The sequence below is a fragment of the Micromys minutus genome, assembly GCF_963924665.1.
Source record: "Micromys minutus genome assembly, chromosome: 19".
NCBI classification, from domain to species: Eukaryota; Metazoa; Chordata; class Mammalia; order Rodentia; family Muridae; genus Micromys; species Micromys minutus.
In genome coordinates this window covers 36406383-36424991 of record NC_137954.1, presented here as the reverse complement: position 1 = coordinate 36424991, position 18609 = coordinate 36406383, and the positions used below count along the sequence as shown (strand labels likewise).

The 18609-nt window shown below is 41.8% G+C and overlaps 1 protein-coding gene and 2 pseudogenes across 3 annotated transcripts in view; 1 reads left to right on the top strand and 2 right to left on the bottom strand.

The window, feature by feature from the left end:
* LOC308433356 (UDP-glucuronosyltransferase 1A6) overlaps nt 1–18294 on the bottom strand; it is a gene marked incomplete at its 5' end in the record, with an annotated part of 76645 nt that extends 58351 nt beyond the window's left edge. The window contains one exon of the mRNA XM_080933381.1: nt 17440–18294. Coding sequence (XP_080789507.1) covers nt 17440–18294 — 855 coding nt within the window. The remainder of the gene's footprint in view (nt 1–17439) is intronic.
* On the bottom strand, nt 2062–2627 carry LOC308433371 (GTPase KRas-like; annotated as a pseudogene). Its single transcript has one exon. The product of its transcript is annotated as a GTPase KRas-like (transcript).
* On the top strand, nt 4794–6077 carry LOC308432994 (switch-associated protein 70-like; annotated as a pseudogene). The gene has a single exon. The product of its transcript is annotated as a switch-associated protein 70-like (transcript).
* Nucleotides 18295–18609: the final 315 nt, after the last annotated feature.

Below are 18609 nucleotides of genomic sequence, written 5' to 3'. Positions count from 1 at the left end.
AACCTCGGAGTGGTGGTTTAAATCTTCCAGAGTGTAAGAAACAGAGTAAGTTTTCACTGTTAAAATTCAGTGATTTTCCCAGGTGCCAACTCACCTCTGAGATGACTACCACCACCACCTCCACAACCATCTGCATGGTGAACCAGTGGCTCCCATCCATGGGCACCACCAGCAGCCTGCCTGTGTGGGCAAAGCCAGAGGCCAGCAGCAGACACACAGAATGGAGCGGAGGCTAGAAAGTCTGCAGGAGCCATGGGAGAAGCACAAACCCAGGAGAATACATGGACTGGGACCCTGTGTTCTTTGAATTTGGGAAGAGAAAAGCTTGTGGAAGCTAGAAAGCCTCCCCCCAAAGGAGGGAGTGTACTCACATTCATTAAGAAAGTACACTCCCTGACAACGACTGACTATGGAGAACAAGAACAATTGAGCCATTATTGAGATGCCTACTTGTTTGTCTTTCAGATAAGATGAGCCTATGGCCCATTTCTTAGGCAGAATCACATAATGTGAGTTTAGAAATAGTTATGAAAAAATGTACTCAACTCTATGTCCAAACTTTCTTACAAGAGGTGGTCTCAAAGTAAAATCTGGATACTTTCTTTAGACCACTATGTGTGCCCCAAAGAGATTTTCTGCCTCTGCTTCTAAGCCCTAAGGGGAGGGCCCTTAGCACGGCCCTTCTGACGCTGATACAACTCTGTCAGGTGAGCAACGCTGCTGGTCTCCACACTGCAGGATTCTTGTTCCACATCTAAACTCCTGGAGTACTGTGATATGCTAAAATGAGATAGGCAGCTATAGTATGGGCCACTCTAGGGACCTGACAGCATGTGACTGCAACCTCTCTTACTTTTCTTTTTTTTTAATTTTAAATTGTTTTATTATTATTATTATTATTATTATTATTATAAACAAAAGAAATTTCTTGATTTGTCAATAGGACTGTTACATGGTGAGAATGCATTCTACTAAGCCATCAATCAGACTCTCCTCACCCCCCATGTTGACCAAACAATGCACGGCCAACATTGAATGCAGCAGTGCTACAATACCCAGTAGCGTTTGTTCATTACAGGTTCACGTAAGACCCAACCCCACAACTCTGGTCTCAACACGCACTAAGCTCTAACTGTCTCAAATCATCTTCAGCTTCACAACCATTAAACTACTTTCAACAATATAAATTCAAAAAAGACTTGAAAGTTAGGATAAGAACAATCTGACAAAGGGGAATTGTACTTAATTCTTATGAGAACTTTTTACATATGTTAAAGTTGTTTGAATTATTATAAAAATTTAGTAGCATGTAAATATAGCCCAAATGGTTACTAGTTCATACTGGGTCTGCCTTACCAGGAAGAGCTATTATAGGAATCTTACAGTAATTTAGCTAACACAGAAATTGAATGGATTTCAACATTTTCCATTGACTTTTTTTAAAAATTTTCCCCCTTTTCTAGAAAAAATATACTATTTGGGGGAGTGACCAAGATTAATAGCTGTGTAAAGCTAGAAAAAGCCTTTGTGAACAGTTTAACTACACTTATAAAGGATGATAAATTCTAGGACATGCTGGGAGTGAATCAAAGGGAAGCCCATAAATCTGTGTGTGATCCCTTAGTCTTAGGAGAACCAACCACAAGGTCTCAAGTGAAGCTGCAATTAATTACTAATGACTCCATTTGGTGATGACATGGAACACAGAGCAGGGATGTTCAAAAGTTTCATTATTCTGGTTCACACCAATGTTCACAGTTGGTAAGAGAACTAGCAAGGAATCAACTGCATGCACCAAAACCCCAAGACAGAGTCTCAGGTCTTTAGTCTCTTCCACAGGCATTGCTAGTTTAAGTCCAAAACCCAGGGAATACTGGCACTTAGAGAAAAGAAGGTTTCCAACTGTCCTTTTAAAATAAGCATTTAAGATAAAAGCTGACAGTTTGCATGAACAGAAGAATAAAAAGATTAGGTAATGCTAAAACAAATGCTAATAATTTAGTGTAATGTACAGAAATCACACTTTTACTTAAGTGTGCCTTAAGAAAGAATACAAACTATTCACATAACTATATACCTTGTCCTTGACTTCTTCTTCTTTTTCCCATCTTTGCTCATCTTTATGTTTTCGAATTTCTCGGACTAATGTATAGAAGGCATCCTCAACATTCTGTCTTGTCTTCACTGAGGTCTCAATGAATGGAATCCCATAACTCCTTGCTAACTCCTGAGCCTGTTTCGTGTCTACTGTTCTAGAAGGCAAATCACACTTATTTCCTACTAGGACCATAGGCACATCTTCAGAGTCCTTTACTCTTTTCATTTGTTCTCTATAATGGTGAATATCTTCAAATGATTTAGTATTACTTATGGCAAATACACAAAGAAAGCCCTCCCCAGTTCTCATGTACTGGTCCCTCATTTCTCTGTACTCCTCTTGACCTGCTGTGTCGAGAATATCCAAGACACAGGTTTCTCCCATCAATTACGACTTGTTTCCTGTAGGAGTCTTCTATCGTAGGATCATATTCATCCACAAAGTGATTCTGAATTAGCTGTATCGTCAAGGCACTCTTGCCTACGCCACCAGCTCCAACTACCACAAGTTTATACTCAGTCATTCTCAGCAAGCCTCGGGAGTGGGGCTCCGGGCCTAGCCGCCGCCGCCTTCCCCAGCCATCTCAGTTGCCACCACAGTGCTGCCGCCTCAGCCGCCTCACCCTCTTTTACTTTTCAAATGTCCAATGCAATGGACAATCACAGATTCTAAAGACAGGTTGAGACTTCTGCTGTGGGTTTGCCCAAGGGATCTATGTAATTTTTGTCCCACATTCCCTTGAATATGCCTTGAAGTGAAGGCATATGATTTCCTTGTATAGTTGCGCATTTAGCAAGGAATTTTATAGCCATCCTGGGGGGTGGTGATCCTTGTTAGTGTCAAAACATTGTCTTTTTTTAACCTTAAATGTCACTGTTAATAGGTAAATACTTAGTCATCTGTTTACCTTGATGACTGGGGAACACTAAGGTGATCATTTTTGAAGACTTAAAACCAGCTAGGATACCATGTCTTTAATTCCAGCACTAGGGAGGCCGAGGCAGGTAGAACTTGTGAGTTCAAGGCTCGCCTGGTACACAGAGCAAGTTCCAAAAAAGCTGGAGCTATGTAATAGACTGCCTCAAAATAAAACCAAACAAACAAACAAAAAATGGCTACTGTGACATCTATATGTTTCTTGTATGGGAAGACTCTGGCTCCAATGCTCCCAGAGAAAAATAAGCTAGCAACTCCCCAGGACCTCATTTTTGAAACCTTAACAATTGACAACAAGCCCTAGAAAGCATAAATGGTTCACAGATCTTAATGAAATTCAAGTAAAGTAGAAAAGAAAGAACAATTGTCTTACTCAGATCTCCTATTCCCAAATCAGTGTAATGCAGATAAGATCATTTACCCTGAACATCAACCTGCTGACAGAGAGGTGAACGAGTGCTCATAATACAAAGTCCTTAGTGTCCCCAGAGTTTCTAGGACTGCCTCCGAGATATCTCAGGTGGCTGGGGGGTTACTAGGAGAAAGGACATAACCACGCCACATGGGGTGAAATAGAATCGAAGACAGGAAGCAAAGTTATACTTACATGGTACCTCAGTATCACTCATCAGCTATGGCACCTGTCCAAGATAATTACTAAATCCTAGACCATCTACAAGACTAGCCAGGTCAGCCTTCACAGGCATAGGAAGACATTTGAGTTAGTATCACTTTTTATACCTCTGTGTTTCTAACACATCCCAGCCCGTAGTCTGACCTCCCTGGATAAAGAAAGAGCTGCATTTCTGCCGGCTTCAGAAGAGTATGGGAGCTGGCTGTGATGGTTCCCCTGATCATCACCTTGATCAGATCTCGAACCATCTAAGAACTAAGCTGCTGGCCAAACCTATAAGGGCTTTTCTCCATCAGGTTATTTGAAATGGGAAGAAAGACTCAGGTTGAATGTGATGGCGCCTCCTAGTGGCAGTCCAGGTAAAAGGAGTTCCCAGCTTGCTTTGATCTCATTGCCTTCCTGCCCCACTGCACAGTTTATCTATCCTGTTGCTGGCACTTCTACTGTGTTCCTTTCCTGATATCAGAACTCGGCTACACTGGGCTTCCAACATTTACCGAAGACAGTGGGTCTCCAGGGATCGTCTAGGACTTCAATGTCACCTTAAGACTTGTTAGGTATACAGTGTTATGGATTGAGCAGTAACCAAGCTCTCAGGCTCTCCAGTGTAAACTCAGCAGCTATTTGGACCTCTGACATACATGAAAGAAACTCCAGCAGTCAAGTTTGAGCTCAGCGTAAGACACACAATTTTATCTGACTTAAAATAAAACAAAACAAAATAAAAACTGTGAACGAGACAGGTAAAGTTTACATAAACAACGGCTTAGGGAGTTCACTAGACCTGATGGATAGGCGCTAATGTCCTTTAACCTGAGCAGACCACCAGCTGCTTGCATCATATCACAATAGAAAAAGCAAAATGTCTGCAACCACAACACTCTAGGCCTGTCAAGATGGAGTGTGTAGTAGATTTACTCCTTCTATCAAGAATGAACTATAAAGCTGTGAATAATGTGTACCTACAATGAGCTGAAAATTAAACACATCACCAAAGACTCACATTCAGGTCGAAAATATGAGATGGGATGTGAGTAACCCCAGCGGACGTTGAGAGTAGTAATGTGCTGTGTGGCTTCGAAGTACTCTTCCGTAGGTGTGCAACACATGTGAACAAACTCCACAATGCACTACCACATAAAACACCAAAGCGAGAGGCACTGGAGGGCTGACCAGACTGACAAGGTCTGTTGGGGCAGTGCAGCCTCGGCCACGGAGGGCTTGAAAGATGAGCTGCTCAAAGCCATCTGGCACACCTTCACCATGCTCAACCTGGACCACAGCGGCAAGGTCTCCAAGTCCCAACTCAAAGTCCTTTCCCATAAGCTGTGCACGGTGCTGAAGGTTCCACATGACCCTGTTGCCCTTGAGGAACACTTTAGGGATGACGATGAGGGGCCTGTCTCTAATCAGGGCTACGTGACATATTTAAACAAGTTCATTTTGGAAAAGGTCCAAGACAACTTTGACAAGATTGAATTCTCTAGAATGTGTTGGGCCCTCTGTGCCAAGAAAAACCTCACAAAGAGTCTACTACTCATTACAGAAGATGATGCATTTAAGGTGTGGGTTGTTTTCAACTTTTTGTCAGAGGACAAGTAACCATTAATAATTGTGCCAGAAGAGATTAAATACCTGCTTAAGGGACTTACAGAAGCTATGGGAGGAGGTTGGCAACAAGAACAATTTGAACATTACAAAATAAACTTTGATGACAGAAAAGACACCCTTTCTGCCTGGGAACTTATTGAGCTAATTGGAAACGGACAGTTTAGCAAGGGCATGGATCGTCAGACAGTGTCTATGGCCATTCATGAGGTCTTTGATGACCTTAGTTTAGATGTATCGAAACAGGGTTACATAAGGAAGAGAGAGCACAAATGGAAAAACTGGACTGGGCGGTGGTTTGTATTAAAACCCAACATAATTTCCTACTATGTGGGCGAGGATCTGAAAGATAAGAAAGGAGACATTCTGTTGGTTGAGAACTGCTGTGTGGAGTCTCTGCCTGACAAAGATGGGAAGAAATGTCTTTTTCTAATAAAATGCTTTGATAAGACCTTCAAAATCAGTGCCTCAGATAAGAAGAAGAAACAAGAATGGATTCAGGCCATGCATTCTACCTGTTGAAGCTGAGAAGCCCCCCACCATACAGGGAAGTCCGCCAGATTAGGAAAGAGCTCCTGGCAGAACAGAAGGAGCTGGAGCGTGTGAAGAAGAAACTGGAGAAAGCAGAAACGCCCACAGACTTAGGTTGAGCTACAGACCAGGTTCAGCACAGAGCTGGGGCAGGAGAAGCTGATCAGCCAGCAGGCGGAGGAGCAGGTTGCCCAGGGCTTTGCGGCTCCTAGTCTTCCCTTGGGACTCCAGAAAAGCCCATGTGCCGAGGACGCCATATTTACCTTCTAGCGATGTCTCAGCTCTTCTGGGCAAGAGCATAGGGTGTGGCTGAGGCCACCTTCACTGTCGCCTGCAGCCCTTGCAGCCCCTGGTCTCAGCCCCTCCTAGGATGGGAAGTCAGCTGTCTCCTCAGGCAGTACATTCCCTCCGCTGATTGGCTGGTCTGCTTGCCTTTTCGTGTCAGGTGGCATGCCAAGCCTTTGCTGGTTGGTGGTACTCTGATGGACAAGTCACCTGTCACTGCCCTTGTGGGTGGGATCTGGTTGGTGATGCTTCCCAGCATCAGCTAAGATACTTCCCTCCCTGACCATCAAACACTTGGCATGCTTCATTGCATTTTCTTTCCCCTCAGCTCAAAGCAAAACAGATCCTGGCTCAGTGTCTCGACTCAGTTCTTTGCGTGTTCTGTCTGTTGAACTCAGTGGTGACTGGATAGTTTGGGAGGTTACATGGGCACAGTGGAAGCTGACAGAATGTGGGCTGGTTAGATGTAAAGTGTCACAGGATGATGGCAAGCCTTATAACTTTTTCTAGGACTGCCTCTCTCCCCTCCCTCCCTCCCTCCCTCCCTCCCTCCCTCCCTCCCTCCCTCTCTCTCTCTCTGCTTTTCCCTCCTTCAAGGGCGACACAGGTCATGATTTCTATGCTTCTTTTTTGAGGAATATTTTTAACTATAATCAGTCTGAGACTGAGAATAGTGTTTATGAAAGTAAGCCTTACCACACTCGTTGGAATATATAGCCAACAGTAACTCCATGGACAGCTAAGATGCTTTACATTATAAACAGAAGGTGATCTATGTGTTAAGAAACGGTGGGGTTTTGTAGCAGAGCAGGAAACCCCAAGTGCCCTGGTTCAACCTTGTCTCAGAGCAGAAAGGGGACCATTCTAGACATCTGCAGGTCTAGAGATAGATTCCAGTGTTCCTGGCATCTACATAAGGACTGGATAGAACTCATTAATCTCCACCTTTTATAACAGGAAAACATTTGCCAATGGAAGTCTTACCAATTTTCTTAAGATTTTGGGCTGCATAAAAGTAATTTTATTTGGTGTTTATAGCCACCTTAATACAGTTTAGCTTTGTATGCAAAGTATCACTGTCATGAACCTTCTGAGTTAGCAGATAACTTGGGTGTAGGTTTGGGCCTGGCCATTCTCACCATGTTTTCTTGTCAGTGCTGCTGGGAATCAGACCAAGGGGACCAGGGTCTCCCCTGTGGCTTGATGATGTCTCCTAGGGACCTCAGTGTCCCTGGAGAGAAGAGGAAAAGAAACTGCAAGAAAGTACTGACCAGTCTGAAATGTCTGAGTGGAAGCAGGGTCCTGCAGTCATGGGAGACCGGGGTAAAGGGATGGCCGTGTGCGGGCCTGCCGGGTGCGGGCTGGCACAGCATCCCTCCTTCAACCTGGACCGTCTTAAAGCACAGCGAGAAGCATGGCTCGCAGCTGCCATGCCCCCCTTGTCTGGCCTGCAAGCCTGAATACCGCACACCCCCTCCTGCGGTACTGTACGGACTCTGCAGGAGGCTTCTGCAGTCTAGTGCTTGTTGCTGGTGCCGCACCGGCTTCAGCGGCACCGTGGCTGGGAAGTGAAAGTCCTGTTCACACGGTGGACAAGAAGACTGCACAGGTGTGAACTGTGCAACTCCCGTTTGGGCGGATGCTCTGATGCTTGCGGGTCTCTCCTGATACTCGAGGTGGTTTCAGCCTCATCTCTGTAATGACTACAGGAAACTTCAGGAGTGTCTGTCTGTGTGTTCATTGTAATCAGCCCTTTCCTCCAACTAAAGATGAGATTATCTTCAGGAATTATGGATGAAAAGCATTTGAAAATGTTTTGAGATCTACTATATTGAGAATGAACAAACTATAATTTTAAAGTATTCTTATCTACACATACAATGTAATATGTTCTGCTTTCTTATTTTTTTGCTAATTTTCCTAAGATATTAAAATTTTTCTATGGGGAAAAATAATAAAACCGCCAAAGCAAAACAGGCAGCAAGACCTTAGAGAGAGTGGAGGTATTTTCTCCAAAATTAGAAAGCAAGTAATAGACCAGAGGTAATGCTGTACCTACCTTGAACTACCTTAGGGGCCACTGTGGGTAGTGGCACCCCTGAACTGGTAGTCCTGGGTGCTATGAGAAAGCAGCTGAACAAGCCATGAGGTGCAAACCTGTAAGCAGCTCCCTCAAAGGTCTCTGCCTTAGCTCCTGCCCCCAGAGCCCTGCCTTGAGTTCCTGCCCTGACTTTCCTCAGTGATGTAAACTGAAATAAATTGTGGTGTTTTATCACAGTAATAAAAACCTTAATCAAGATAGTATCTATATCACAAAACATGAAATTCCCTCCCTAAGATCTAAAAAAAAAAAAAAAAAAAAAAAAGAATGAACACTCTTCCCATTCCCGGCCAATATAATATTAGGAGTTGTTGCCAAATATATTAGGCAAGAGAAATAAGCACAGCATCCACACAGAAGCAGAAGTGAAACTGTCAGTGCTTGCTGATTTCATAATATAGAAATCCCCAGAGACTCCACTACAAATAGGCAAACTTGGTAGAACCAATAAACGAGGACACTGTCATTTACTAAATATCAGTAGTGTCCTTCACACTAACTACCATCTACACAGAAACAATAAATCAGAGAAAATTCCATTTATAGTAATTACCCCCCAAAGAAGATACTTGGGAATAAGTGTAACCAAAGAGATATAAGTTCTACACATTGAAAAGTACAAAACACTGAAGTGAGGGGAGCAGATATAAAAAGAGAAACATTAAAGATAACCTGTGCGGCTGTTTAAATGGACTGATGTTGTCACAGTGTCAACAACACTCAACTGACTTACAGACTCAATATGTCACCTACAAATGCACCAATGCTTCCTTCACAGAAACAACAATCCATACATTTCTTTTAACCATGAAAGAATCCATTGGCCCAATGTAACCAAGGGAAACACAAACAAGAACAAATGTAGATGAATCATACTAGGCAACTTCAAACTACACAACAATGAATTGTAATCTTGGGCAATTTATTCAATTTTATTATATGTAAAACAGGTGACCTAATTTTGCTGTCCTGCATGCAAGTGCTTAGGGTAACACTGGGAACGTGTTATGTTTTGTTCTATCTAATTTGCAAGTTCTTCATCCATCTAAACACAATTGTTTGTAGGAATCTCCTAACATGAGAAATGTGACGTCTGCTCAGACCATTCTGAAGAGGCCTGGAAGTGTGGTTAGTCCCATTAACACTGTGGAGGTAGGAAGCAGCTATGTTAGACAACGCACACTGTCTGCTCCACCAGGAATACTGGGTATTTGTTACTACATTACAGACAGTTTTTATATGTGGTAGAATCTCATCTGGATATTAACTGTTTGTGCTGGAAGCTTCTTACGGATGGGCGAGTTTCAGTGAGAGGTAATGTGGAGAGTCAGTACTGGATGGCTCCAAAAGCCATGTTCTCAAACTCTGTATTTAACTACCTTCAAATATACCCCCAAGTCATTCTACTGACTCTTTAAAACCTACCTTAATATCTTACACATTGTGGGGACCCCAGAGCTCCTAACTGACACTGAAAGCCATGGAATAGAACTGAATTATGAAAAAGCAATAAACAAATAATTCAGACTTTGCTCACATTTCCAAGCATCTTATTCTGCAAGTCCCTATGGATTTCTCACAGCAACACCAAGTCTGCTGGCTCCAGAATTTACCTTAGAGCAGGATCCTTCTGAGGACAAACCTAGGCACGGCCTTCTATGTCAATCCATTGTCATTCATCCAGCAAATGTGCTCCAAGTTCCAGGCAGGTTGTGGAGACATGGCAGTATGAAACCAACTGTGGTTCCTGCACTAGGGAGTTAAAGCATAGGGAGGTGTACACGCTGTGGGAAGGTCAGCAGATGAATCATTAGCTGTGATTAAGATATGAAAGTTAAGGGCTGGAGAGATGTTTTAGTAGGTAAGAGCACTGACTCCTCTTCCAGAGGTCCTGAGTTCAATTCCCAGCAACCACATGGTGGCTCACAACCATCTGTAATGGGATCTGATGCCCTCTTCTGGTGTGTCTAAAAACAGCTACAGTGTACTCATATATGTAAAGTAAATAAATATATTTAAAAAAATTTTTTAAAGATATGAAAACTAAAATGTCTCCAGACACCGTGAGATCTCTAACTTGAAGAGGTGTCCTTCTCAGGGTCTCATGGAAAGCGTCCTAATGATTTATCATTAGAATCAGAATCAAAACAAGTAGGTTTTACATAAATGTATCTGGGAGAAAGAGGATTTCAGAGAGAAAATGGATTAGGAAATGCCCTAGAGTTTAAAGGACTAGGGGGGTTATTCCATTTGGAATTAAATAGCTATCAATATTGGTTGGTTAAAAAGACAAAGGCACACCTAAAACAACACATTGGTAGTGCAAGGGTATGAAGAATTGCAGAGGATGGCATGGGGAACAGTGGATTTGATCAAAATAAATTGTATGCATCTATGAGATTATCAAACACAAAATTAAAATTATATTTGAAAAGAAGACATGATAAGTTTACTACTAAAAGATAAAAAACCTAAACAAACAAACAAACAAAAAACCCAGCTACCAGTTAACAAAAAGTATAAAATGAAGATGAAGAACCTTATGTCCATTAGTTTTTACTTTAATGAAACTGTTGTAAGAATTTATGTGGGAAAACTCTGCTAAAAAGTCTACAATTGACCAGATAGCCTTCTGGGGCTCAGCATGTAATAGAGGACTCCCTTTATTAGCAGAATTTCTCATTCTCTAACTTTTGGCAAGGAATTTTAAGCCCTCACACTCATCTTAACCTGAGGAATGTTATATAGCCTCAAATAGATTATAGGACCGATTTCCTTTCTCCTAACAAAACTTGTTCAGCTAGCACCTGAGATTTCTGAAATGCTTCCCTATGCTAATGAGGCATTCCAGGTGAGTTTGGAGGCTTGACAGGGAGTTTCAGGTAGGGATGGAAAAAGAGAAGAAGAAGGAGGAGGAGGAGGAGGAGGAGGAGGAGGAGGAGGAGGAAGAGAAGGAGGAGGAGGAAGAGAAGGAGAAAGAAGAAGAAGAAGAAGAAGAAGAAGAAGAAGAAGAAGAAGAAGAAGAAGAAGAAGAAGAAGATGATGATGATGATGATGATGATGATGATGATGATAGAGGAGGAGGAAGCTGCCATGAACCTTGTGGCCAGGAGAAACAGCAAATAATAAAAGGCCTTATAGGTGAGGACTAAGATAGTATAGCCCTAGATCTGCTCAATCTATGCATTATAATTAATACATCTGAATTGCGGGTCTTTTATGTGGACTTATTAGGATTGAAAAATCCAGCACCAGGAAAACGGTTGGTGCATTGAGTATTTCTTTCAATATTATAACAAAGGGTACTCTGCTGACCATCACAGTGTTATGGTTGGAGAACAGCTGAAGGAAGACCCCAGATTTGAACAGTATGAAAGAATAGAGAATGTTTATTCTGAAGAAATAACCAGCATGCAGGGGTCACCACCACTTCAAAATAATAATGACCCAGACAAAGACACTCATTTATACTAGTGCTGCTTATTAACTTTTTTCTGATGTCAAAACTGTGATGATAACCTTGCTAGCCTTCAAGTGTCATAAGTAAATTGTTTTTAAGATAACACACTGGCATATAAAACCTAGAGCACATTCTAAGAGGTTGTAAATCCAATAACTAAGGGTGATAAAAAAGGGAGCTAAGGATTTACTATAGGTAAACTCTGGGACAGTGAACAGTAGCATGGTTCCTGGTTGAGGTTCCCAGACACTCTGAAGGAAAGATAGGTACTTCGCCTGTTCCCAGGCACAGGCCCTGTCACTAGCTGCAGCCCCCCATAGTATTGTGACTATCAGTCATGTAAGCCGCTCAACACCCCAAGCCCCTCAACACATAGAAGACATGACCTATGGTCATGTAGGCTCAAGAAAGATCTCCATTTTAATGAGGTACCAAAAGGCCAGGAGGGCTTAGCCAATAAGCTTTCCTTCCCAGACATTCCTCCCTGCAAAATGTATTTAACCTCAGGCCCATCCTGAGAAGAAGGGTTTAGCTTTACACATCCACTTTCCACCATGACAATAAATGCCTTAAAACCATGACTGCTTCTTTTCACTGGGAGCCATGGAGCCATGGAGAAGGTCTTAGCTTATAGAGCCACCTTCTAGTCTCCCAAAGGCCTCTCTGAGCTCCCAGCAATGACCAAGCAAAACTCAAGCCTGCCACTGTCAAGCCAAGGATTCTTCCTGTAGGACCAGCCATTGCTCTCTTCTTTTCTCCCTCAGCCCCAGGCTATATTTAGCCCGTAGGCTCCCACTTGATTCTCAGCTCTTCTTTGGTATTAGAATGTTCCTGGGTTTCCAAGAGCCTGAGAACAAGATGGCCCCAGCCTCATTAGAGGCCCAGGGACACCTGGGCCAGCTCTAGCTGTCCCATGCCTCAGCCTGCCTCCCTGAGTGGCCAAGCCCTGTGGTGGAGCAGACACAGGACCCATAACTCTACAGTGCACAGACAGAAGACAAAGTGTTCACTGGGTTTATCTATATGACACTTCAGGGTAAGTTTGTTAAGGTTTTTAACTCTCCATGAACCTGTAGAGAGAGCAACAAATGATAATTACTGTTAGCAGACACTCATGTAGACATTTTCTGCTATAAACTTTTTACTCAATTTATCACCTAAATTTATGTGCAAACTTGTGATGAACTTTTTACCATGTGATCATACACTCTGAAAGACATACAAGAACTGAGGACAAAGAACAGAGACAGACATCCCTCCCTTTCCTTTATCTCCCAGGACTTCAGCTCATAGTCCAGGAGTTCCTGCAGAGATAGAACAAGGGCTTCTTTAATTAGTCTCCTGCTATTTTACTATGAGGTTTTAAATGGCAGAGAGGCAGCTTCTAGACTCAGAACAATTCAGACAAGCAGGCCAGCTACAGAATTAAAGTTACTCAGACTTAAGATAGGTAAACATTTTATTATTATATTGTTAGCATGATGTAATCTAGATGGGCTACATTCCTGCATCATGAATGAATAGTCTCCTATTCAGGTGGATATCTTTAGGCTGTTCCTTCAGTGGGAGATTTTATTGTCTTGTTCCCTGAACTTTGGGGTCTGCTCCTGGGACAGACTTATGGCCTAGTTTCTGAATAGAGACAAACTGGGATGAACTGGCCCCTTCAACAGGTAGAAGGCAAAGATACTTGGAAATAGCTAAGTTGCACATATCAAAAGTATAGTATCCAGAAATGGATCAGAAAACTCTGCAGTGGGTAAATTACTGGTTGCTTTTTGCTAATCAAACTCCTATGCAGTGAAAATAAGATATCATAAGAGCCTTTACCTTAGGCTACTGTTACAGAACATATACTAATCTCCTTAGTTTTCCATTGAGTGTCAGCAAAACCATAATCCACCAAAGTGTGAGAAACCAAATGAGTCTTCCATGGAGAATTCAGTGGTCTTCCCTATTCCCAACTCACTTCTGGAACTATCACCACTACCTCATGGCCATTGTAGGCCAGTTGATCCCAAAGAGATTTCATGGCAAACATGTGGTTCCTATCCACAGGCACCACCAGCAGCCTGCCTGCCTACCTGGATGAAGCCACAGACCAGCAGCAGATACACACACACACACACACACACACACACACACACACACACACACTCACTCACATATACTCATACACACACAAAGGAAGGGAGGCTAGAAAAACTTCTTGGGCCATAAGAGAAACATATCCCAGAACAATCTATCCAGTCAGACTCTAAACTCTAGTACAGTAGCAGGAAAAGGTACAGATACCAAACATACCTCAGTGAAGACATGTATTTAAATCTTTATAGGTGGTTACACTCACTGCCAATGACTTATCCAGAAGAGTAACTAATAAGCTGGTTTTGTTGATTATTTGTATGATTTCCAGAAAAGTAAAGCGTGTGACCTTTGCCTTTGGGAGATCATGCCCTCTACAGCAATGCCAGTTTTCAAACACAGTTATGAAATGATGTGATTGGACTTTGAGAAATCAAAATAATGAAGAAATGTCCACTAAGAGTCTCTGCATGGTTAAACATCAGAAGAGGAATAAGAAGGATAGAAGGTAAGAATTGATATTTACTTGGCAGGAGGAGGAAAGAATGCAAAAGAAGTTTACAGAAAGGCATGACCCACACCAAGGGATACTTTGTATAGGGAAGGGCTGGTGCAGAACAAAACCAATTCTGTGTTATTCTTGTGTGTATGGCAACCACATGGAGCCACCATTGCTGTGAGATTTAATTACACCTCTATAAAGAATTCTTCAGAGATTCATGGGTGTTGTGTTCCATCATCAAATTCCCTCTGTAGAACCTAGCACATAGAACACTGTTACATGCCTAGACACATACAGTCATAGTTTCCTTCTCAACACACAGATATAACTCTACGTATGACTTCTATTCCACACAAACACAAACACTATATGTAAAACATGGCTACTATATGAATATAATAGAATAAACACATACATGTTCCCAGGATTATTTTTGTTTGTTTATTTGTTTGTTTGTTTAGATCTGTGGTTGTACTTCTTACAAGTTCTTTATCAAGATCCTCCACATATTCATATATATGTGATTCTGTGTAGCTGAGCATGGTTTGTGTGAATTACTGTGTAAGACTGAGGGTCATAATGGTAGCGGTGGTGATAGTGACATTGGTTGTTTGTATATGTGTGTGTAACTAAGTGTGTGGGTGTGCATGAGTGTGGCACATGCCCAGATGTACTTCCTAGCAACCCTACCTTTTGCCTCATAAGGTATCAGAACATAATACAGAAACATGTCGATGCAAAGAAAGGATTAAAGAACAGTTGGCAAAGTCTTCTTCAGAAAATCAAAGGACAGAAAGCTAGTAAACACCATTAACTATCACTTAAAAAATAAGGTCATTCAATGAAAAGATTGTAATGAGATCACTGAAGGGCAGTGCCAAATCTGTTAAGTGTTGGCATATGTCTCCAATGTATTGGCAAGCAAATTGCATGGAAAAAAAATCATGTATCTTTATGACTTTGTTAAGGTGGTTCACTCAACACACATTCAATATAGTAATCGAAGTCTTAGCTAGAGCAATAAGGCAACTGATGGAGATCCAGGATACAAATTGTAAAGGGAAAAGTCAAATTACCTTTATTTGGAGATAATGTGATAGTGTATATAGGTGACCCTAAAAATTTCACCAGGGACCTCCAACAGCTAAAGAACACTTTCAGTAAAGTAGCTGGATATAAAATTCTCTCAGAAAATCAGTAGTCCTCCTATATACAAATGACAAATACACTAGAAAAATAATGAGGGAAACATCACCTTTCACAATCGCCTCAAATAATATAAAATTGAGGTCTAGCTGTAAGTGGCCCCAGGGTTTTGGTACAGGGAAGGACTAGGGCAGTATAGGGACAAAACAAGCTACCTGAAGATAGATACCCTAGTGCAGTAGAGACTTCCTATTCTGTAAAAAGACAATCTGAATGAAGCTTCCATATATTAAAAAAACAAAAAAAACTGCTTGGCCATATCTTGCGACTAAATGAATCTCTCAGTGCTGAGATTGGGTTCCATCTAATTCAGTTGTCAACTAAAAGGATCCAATAGAAATGTCCAAATAACCCAACTGCTGCCAAGACAATAGGTTGTTTTCTACACACTGACAGCAAGGTCACAGTGTTGAAGAAAACACACACACAACTTTCTGGACATGGAGGGGTTGAGCTGGTGCCTACATAGAACCTTCATGCCCATGCTCGAGTATCTATGACATGGAAAGGTATACTGCAGGATACCAAAGGGAAAGTAAATATCAACACAAAATGTTGGACCTACAGTCTGTCTTGACTATAAAATATGCTAGAGCAATGGAGCTACAAATCATGGGAGATTAACCAACCAATGTCTGGTTGATTTAAGGCCCACTCCATGAGATGGAATTCAGACTTGGCACTGATAGGGTCTAGATAGCCTCAAGAACTAAGATAAAACCAAATACTTCTGGACTGTTAAAAAAAGAGGTAACAATAAAGTGACTCTCAGTGGAATTCTGCAGGACTCACAGTCAATGTCTTATTCAGCCGTCACAGCTGCTTCCTCTTGCAGCAGATGGAAACAGAGACCACAGAAAGACATTTCAGAGAGAGACCCTGGAAAACATAGTTCGTAAGGAGATGTCTCCATCCAATTCCTTCCCTCAGAGCTTCGGGAACTCCAAGGAAGAGAGGGCAGAAAGAATTGGGGAAGAGAGGGGGGAGTGAGGGCACCAAGAGAACAAAGCCCTCTAAACAACTGGGCAAAGCTGTGACCTGAAAACAGAACCAGCACACACAGGGCCAACATGGGTTTGCACCAGGTCTTCTGCAGACGCACTATAGATTTCACTTTAGTATTTTATGGGACTCTAGAATGTGTCAACAAGCTGCTTCCACATTCTTGTTTGTGAATACAGTATGATTCTTGCGCCTTGTCTTGGGGCACTTTGATTTTTCTGTTTTCCAACTTTGATATGATAGTTTCTGTTTTATCTTACTGTGTTTCCTTAAAAACAAGAAAATGATATTCTTTCCATCCTGTGTATCATATCAATACCCACTGAAGTCTGGGCAAACTGGATGCTTATTTGTATAGAGAACAGTCTACAAACACTGAGAGCTGCCTTGAGGCTTTCTGTGTTTTTTCAATGTTACAAAACATTAAAAATGCAGCTTGAAGAAGTTCTGTTGTTGTTGTCTTTTTAAATTGCTTTTCTAAGTTAGAATACAAATTATCCAGTGGTATTAATGCATTTTTCAGACGTGCAGTGCTATTCTCTGGTTCACTCCACACCCCTGCTGCACAGCCTTGTCTCCATACGTCCTCTTCCCCCTTCCTCTTTCTGCTTTGACATAACATGTCTATCACTACACTACTGTCTTTGTTCCTACTCATGAAAGTTTTCTTTGTCCCCTCTCCTTTCTAATTTCATGACCAACACACACACACACACACAAAGAAATATGAAGTCATACATATATGCTTAAAATTAGTTTGTATCCTGGAATTATTATACAAATATGCCACAAGTGTATACACATCCCTATCAATAAGGTACCTATATAGAATTTTTGTCTTAATTAGTAAATTGGCACAAAACAATTCTTGAATCCAAAAGAAATTTCATATGCAGTAATATAAACAATAAATCACAGCTCAATAAAGAATTTATTTTTATAGAGTCCAAAGCTAAGGCTCTCTTCATGTACTAAAGAATATATAACATACCTTGGAAAGTGGCTTCCCCTGGAGGCAGTTGATCCCACCGATAAAAACCATGTTAGGCATCACAGGTCTGGGGAAATCCAACACAAAGTCAGAGCGTAACATCCACATGGACACTGTGCTGTAGAGGTCTCTCATGGTCACTGGGGTCTGCAGAACTTCAGAGGCAATTTCTGCAGCAGATTTGAAATAATAGGAGCAAAATGCACGTTCTTCAAAGTACTTAAGATGATTCCACACTCTCTCCTTGAAAGTCATGGTATCTGTAAATTTTGAGAAAAGTCTAGGAACATAAGAAGGCAGACTTGGGCACTGGGCACCCTCTTCAAGATAGTGGCAAAATATACCTCTTGCAAAGATCACTGATGGGAGTGAAAAATATTTGGCAACAGTTAAGCCACACACATCGAAAGGATCCAGAAACACAGCATCAAAAGAAGTTTGCTTCAAGTACTCCACTAACTTCTTGTCCTTAAACAAACTCCTACAGTGTGAAAATATTAGTTCAAAGAAACCTTTGGCTGAGCCTGTCATAAAGGAATACATACTATGTTCTGGAGTTTTCCATTGAGTGTAAGAAAAATGCTTGAACTCACGGTTCAGATCCTCCAGCCTGTGAGAAATGGTGTATGTCTTCACTTTAAAATTCTGTGCTTTTCCAAGTTGCCAACTCACCTCTGGAATTACTACAACGACCTCATGTCCTTTGAGAATGAGTTTATCCACAACCATCTGCATGGTGAACCAGTGGCTCCCATCCATGGGCACCACCAGCAGCTTGCCTGCATTTGCGAAGCCAGAGGCCAGCAGCAGACACACACAGAGAGGAAGGGAGGATGGAAAGTCTACAGGAGCCATGGGAGAAGTGCAGCTCAAGACAATCCAGCTGCTGAGACTCTGTGCTCTCCTAACACAGAAGAGAAAATGAGAGCCAGAGAGAAATCTGCTACCTCAAGAGGGCGTGTACTCACACAACAGTTCCGGAGAATGATTTGCTTGGGAGAACAGTAAGCACTGACCAAGCATTATTGAGAAACACACTGTTTGTTTTCCTGAGGAAAAGAGCTTGTGACCCTTTTTTGGGCAGAATCACACAATGTGAGATTGAAAATAGTTCTGAGGCCACAAACTTGACCCTAAAGAGTCCAAATGTTTTTACAAGAGAAAACAAGT